The sequence below is a fragment of the Bactrocera latifrons genome, unplaced genomic scaffold (assembly GCF_001853355.1).
Source record: "Bactrocera latifrons isolate USDA-ARS-PBARC rearing strain unplaced genomic scaffold, ASM185335v1 scaffold_778, whole genome shotgun sequence".
NCBI lineage: Eukaryota > Metazoa > Arthropoda > Insecta > Diptera > Tephritidae > Bactrocera > Bactrocera latifrons.
Genome location: NW_017537465.1, coordinates 68300 through 74346, shown reverse-complemented (window position 1 = coordinate 74346; position 6047 = coordinate 68300). Strand labels below are relative to the sequence as shown.

General features: G+C 35.5%; 1 protein-coding gene across 1 annotated transcript in view; it reads right to left on the bottom strand.

Annotated features, from left to right (window-relative positions):
* Window positions 1-4110: 4110 nt before the first annotated feature.
* LOC108976546 overlaps window positions 4111-6047 on the bottom strand; it is a gene marked incomplete at its 3' end in the record, with an annotated part of 32379 nt that continues 30442 nt past the window's right edge. Inside the window, exon 2 of the mRNA XM_018945741.1 lies at window positions 4111-5186. Within this exon, the coding sequence (XP_018801286.1) occupies window positions 4111-4426 (316 nt within the window). The remainder of the gene's footprint in view (window positions 5187-6047) is intronic.

Below are 6047 nucleotides of genomic sequence, written 5' to 3'. Positions count from 1 at the left end.
ATGATGAATGTTAAGTTGTTTTGTGATATCATGGCTGCTTATGCGACGGTCCGGGTAAATCTTTTCCATAATTTCACTGACTTTTTCAACGATAAGTTRACCAGAGCGAGCAGAGCGCCAATTCTTATTGGTCTAAGACAACAATTCAACGGAAGTATGTCGCTTGGAACGATGTAACAAAAATCAATCGCTTAGAACCTGATGGTCCCAGGTAAGTTCRTCGTCCAATARTTCAAGAATTTGATCCTCGCTATATCTCACGAGTAGTTGAGTATGGTGAAGGATCAATTACGGTGTGGCGATTTTTTATCTGTAATGATATTGGTCCACTCCATAAAATTGGTGGAATTTTAAACAAAGATAAATACATCGATATCCTAAAAAATGTCATGTTGAGAAGGGCTGAGTAAAATTTGCCTGTTATAAATAAGATAGCATACGTTTAAGTTGACACAAAAGTTTTTTAATGAAAATTCTATCAATGTTTTAGAGTGGGAATCGTCAAGCTCAGACTTAAACCCTATAGAACATCTTTGGTTGATGTTAAAAGAACTATATGCACGAAAAATATCCCAAATATGAATGCTCTTTGTGGTGAAATTAGAATGGCATGGCAAGCTACACCATTGGCGCGTTGTTAGAGTATTATAATGTRAATTCGAAATCGATGTGGGGCAATATTAAAGTAAAAGAGATAATGAACAAAATATTAAGTGAAAGTAAGCAARTTTTTGTAATATCATAATTTTTTGTTGATAAAATGATAAAATATTTTCGTTTCTAATTAKTTGTCGCACTCAAATTGTTGATTCCACATGTTTTTGTTAAAATTTTCAAAACAAAAACGAATTTTAAACATTAGAGTTTAGGTTTAACATATGTTTCAATAAAATAAAAGAAAATACAATAAATATACATGATTTCTTGGAAAATCAACTTTAAAATAGGTGTCGTTTCTAATTAGTTGTCAACAGCTGTATATATATGTGCCGTTATTTAATCACAGCATTCTGATTTCATATCTTTTTCACACATTTAACATTTCGCACAAGAATGCTTGTTTTTTTTTTACCAGCTGGTAACACTTCATCTTTTGGAGGTTAAATATTTCACAATTATCGCTGGAATTTAATTGCAAATATTAGTTGCGATAATTATTTGGTCATAAAGTGCCGTTAAGAAGTTTAGCGTTTTTTGAAGGYCGCCTAAGAAATATAAAGTAACGGTATTTGACTTATAAGTATATTAAAGAATTTCCTTCTATAAAAAACAATATCCGATTTMGTTTCCAGTTACATAATAAAGCTTGTTACTTGAGCATAAAGAATGCTGTAAAACCAGCAGGTGCTCTTATAGGTGCATATAGGTTTTTTAAGACTTGAACTAAAGCTTAAGCTCAAATAAAATAGATTGTAAACAAATATTTTATTCGATTATAAAAATATTTGGATATAAGAAACAATTGTCTTAACTTTGAAGAGTGCGGCATCGAATAAAGAAATTTAAGCAGGGTGAACTGCATGAAACAATATATTATATACAWATATTCGCGTGGGTATACAGTAATCCAAGATATTAATCGCTTATATAACCCCTCTAAGGACGTTTCAATCGCTCAAATACCACTTTTCAGTGCAGAAGTGACACCATCTTGTAGACATTAGCTGCTAAACCGGGTGATCTAGATGACACAAACTATTTAGTTCATCTCGCCGCATCGAATGAAAAGCGCTATCCGTTATACTCATTTAATGTGTTATCCACTATCTAATACTGAATCGATCTGTTAAACTTTGTTGTTACTTTTATAAATTAAAAAATAATAATATTTTGCGAGAAAAGGTACTTGTTAGGCGAATCCAAGCTGGTTATAATAATATTTTAACAACACCACACCACCTTCAAAAATATGGTTCTTAGGCCAATCAACTTTCCTTCTTTTGAGTAAAATTATRTATATGCAGATGACTTACACTTCGGAAATCTGTGGCAAGAAAGAACGCCAACTTCGGTTGCATCGAAGCTATAATACTCTTCACAAATACAAAATATTCCTTACAAGAACTTAGTTTTGATCCTTCAGTTTGTATGGCAGCTAATTGCTATAGTGTTTCGACTTTTTGTTGAGTAAAGAAAGTATGCAATATTGTAGATCAATATCTCAAGAACTGAGGAATTAATTCTCGTAAAAATARAAAGACAGACAGAAGAATGTTACTAAATGGGCTCAGCTCGTCATGCTGATAATTTGTATATATTTGCCATCCAATCCAATTTGTATCCAATACTTTCCTTTGGATGTAACAAATTTCGTGACAAAGTTAATATACTCTGTCCGGCGTATAAAAACCTCCACATATCGGAAATTAAAAGTATTTTCTTTGCCGCGTTAAGTATAGACAGTCGGCGACAATATTAGCGCAACACCCGTATTTTTGTCTTTTTTATTTGTAAATTCTGGATCTATCACATTAACTTCTTACACTTAGATGCTTAGTTATGTGTACTAAAAACTGTTRTAAGTTGGAGTACATATTTTAAGAAATTTCAGTCAATAAGAAAAAGCGAAACTGAACTTTTGAAAAATAAAATGAACTTGGGAGTCCAGGGACTCGAATGTTGATATTTCTAGACGATTGCAATGTCATAGAGCATTAGTAGGACAACTTTTAAAAGTATGTGACCAGTTGATATCATTTTATGGCCGGATTTATGAAGGAAGACCTCGAGCGACCGATGAAGACCCAAGAGAGACATTTAAAACAGTTATGCCTCAAGGTTCGTATTACCCCTGCTTCAAGATTTCGAGAGAAACTACTTGGCATCTTTAAAAGCATGTGAAGCATTCGAACAATTCAAAGTAAACTAAATGACATGGGTCTGAAATCTTGCAGACCCTTAAAAAAGCCTCTGCTCACTACGAAAATGAAGTCAAAATGGCGAGCGTGGACTAAGTASCAARAAATGTAGAACTWTGACGAATGGGAGAACATTATATTYTCGGAYGRRTACAAAATTAATCTTATCTGAGCTGATGGTAGCCAGAGTGTGAGGCGAAGAATTCGAGAACGCTTTTAAGATGCATGCATGTTAAGCAATGTAAGTCATTYTCCTTACATAATGATATGGATTGACTTAAGGAAATGAAGGAATTGTTTGGATTTTAAAATGAAAAAAGCACCCTTCATTTGTAACTCTATTTGTATAAACGCGAACTTTCAGTTTTGAGATATGAGTATTAAACACTTCATATTCTCTCAAAGAAGTTGCTCTAGTATGGGAACTGCTAATATCTGACTGCTATAGTATATAGTTGCTAATATAAACTGAACGATGGGAATGCAGTTCTTGTATGGAAACCGTTTACATCTGATCATGGATTATTACCTAATACAATGGTGCAATCTCTCAAGAAATTGTTCAGATCGAGTCCCTTTTGTCTTTATGAGGTGGAGGGCTCTAGAAAAGACTTCACGTGCACAGAAACTCGAGAGCGTTCAACGGGCCATACTCATCTTTGGTGTTGTATACTAAGGTTCACTCATACCATGGCACTTAACGCCCTTTTGAACATAGTGCCCGTAGAATTCGTCGGAAGATGTATGGCTGTAAAAGTGTACTTTAAACTTAGTGATTTTGCGTTCTTAAGAAACACGTATCTTAACACTCAGATATCCGCACACACTTTGACTTCATACCGGTTCACTTAGATCATGGAGTCGCCAAACAAAACTCTGGCCCTGCTTCTCTGCCCATATACTAACGAGTGAGCTATGGGTGGAAAAAAGCCGTTCACTCAGATAGCAGAACGACGATACTAGCCTTGAACTCACTTAGAGTGCATTCAGTGTTGGTCTAGGAATGCCTAACCACGAGTGTATTTGTGATAAGACTTGTATGGGTGCCGGGCCATAGMGGAATCGCAGAAAATTGTAAAGCTGATGAGCTAGCTATTAAAGGCACGCTATCGACCGATCGAAATCAAATCCTTGTAAGGAATATTTTATGTTTGTGAAGGGTATTATAGTTTCAGTGCAACCGAAATTAACATATTTTCTTCTTCTTTCGTAAACTAGGTCTTAAACAAAGTAAGTATTTAAGCTTACTAACCGATTCGTTTAACATGCACATCCCGATTGAATGACACGCGCGGACCACCATTCGGAACTGCTGTCGGCGCCGTTGCCCCCGCTGGCGTTGACATCATCGAAACACCACCAGCGCCACCCGATACTTGTGTGTTATGCCCCAATTCGGTGGCGGCTCCAGTTGCAGCTGCTGCTGCTGCCGCTTGACCGAATTTCGTGCGTGTTTTCGCCAACGGTTGTGTGGCGTTCATATGTGTGTTTGTTGCGGTTGCGCCTGTKGCGGTTTTTGCGGTCAAATGCGRTGGTTTTGGTGGCAAGTTCTGATTTTGCACAGCCATTATGATTATAAATTTTCGTTATTAATGTTGAGTTTCTACGTTTKTGTCGCTTTAGCGCGTATTTTCGTATTATTGGTGCAATTTGTTTGATACTGCGCATGCGCGCAAATCACCACTTTCGCACCAATGGTGTAACCGTCGTAATTACCGCTTGTTGCACGAAATGGTTGCTTTGCACGCGATCTATCAACTCGTGTGRTTGTTGATTGGACGGAAGGTACTAAATACGAATTTCGCTTGGTCGCCGCACGCGAAAGTTTATCTAKGTTCTGGGTACTTGGTATTGGCAAGATTATGTGGCTGAGTTTTCGCCTCTGCTTTTGTTTTCGTTTAGTTGCTTTTTTGTCGTTCGTTTACACTTTCATTTCGTGCTTTTGGGGCCAGCGCTTCCGTCTTCTACTTTTTTCTTGCTTTTCCTGCTTACTATCGTTTTTGTCGCRCAGTTTCCATTTGCCCAATCGTGTTTTTGTCGCCACTCATTGACTTGTGATCACAGCCGAGTGTCTATTCATCTATTGCAGCGCTCAATTAYGCTTCACTCTCACTCATCGGCGCATATCCGTATGCAGGTCTCAACTGCTTTTTCAAATTTATTTACAGTTACTTGCTTTTTCGTTTCGATGAGCAGCATTGCCCCTTCTCACTTCATCATTTCATCATTACAACTCATTGCTCATTATCAGCGTTTGTGCAGCGCTTAGGCGTTCGTGTGTCGCTCATTGGTTTAGTATTGTTCGTTTGACCAAATGTCGGTGGTGTGCTGAAATTTAGAGAACAAATTTCAACTTTGAGTTGCTGTCATTCTCAGTGAGACACACTCACATATTATTGGTTATTAGCGGTTTTAGTAAGTGATGCGTTAAGTCGGTGAGTAGTACAGTTTGTTGGCTTCACTTTTTCCTAAGTTTTTTCTCAAATTTTTTTTTTTTTACTTTCGTTATTGTTATTGCTATTGTTTGCTGGGTGAGTAATTAGTTGACTGAGTGAGTGGGTGAGCGTTTCCATGTTGTTATTAAAATTCGTTTAATCGCTTCGGTTTGCTTTAGCTGAGTATTGAATTGCAAATGAGGCGGTGAAGTGTAATGATATGAATTAGTTTTCTATCTTAATTAAAGTTTTTGCCATTTCCGGCGTTTACTAATATTTGAACATCATTTCCTTTTACGTCTTAATCAACAAAAAAATTTAATGATTTCATTATAGTTGTTTTAATTGCTTCTATTTGAGTTTTATCGAAAGCGCAGCTAAGTTAAAAAGTTAAAAGCTACGTCTCTTCGCAGATGTGTCGTATGAGACAAAGGCTGTACCTACTTTCTTTCGATTGCACAACTATGTATTTCTATCGATTTCGAAATGCAGCCAAATTTTTATATATTTTTTAATTTTTGTATACGTTATTTGGTTATTTTTTTTTTTTGAATTATATATATAGTTTTATTAATTCTACTTGTCCCTTTTGTAACATCTTAATTTTTTTAGTTATGTGTTTCTATATTTTTTTATTATTTGTATGTTACTTATTTTCTCGAAATATTTGTTTATTGTACTGCATAATTTTTTTTATTTAATAAATATTTTTTTAAATTTTTTTTTAATTTTTTGTCTTTTTTATTTGTAAATT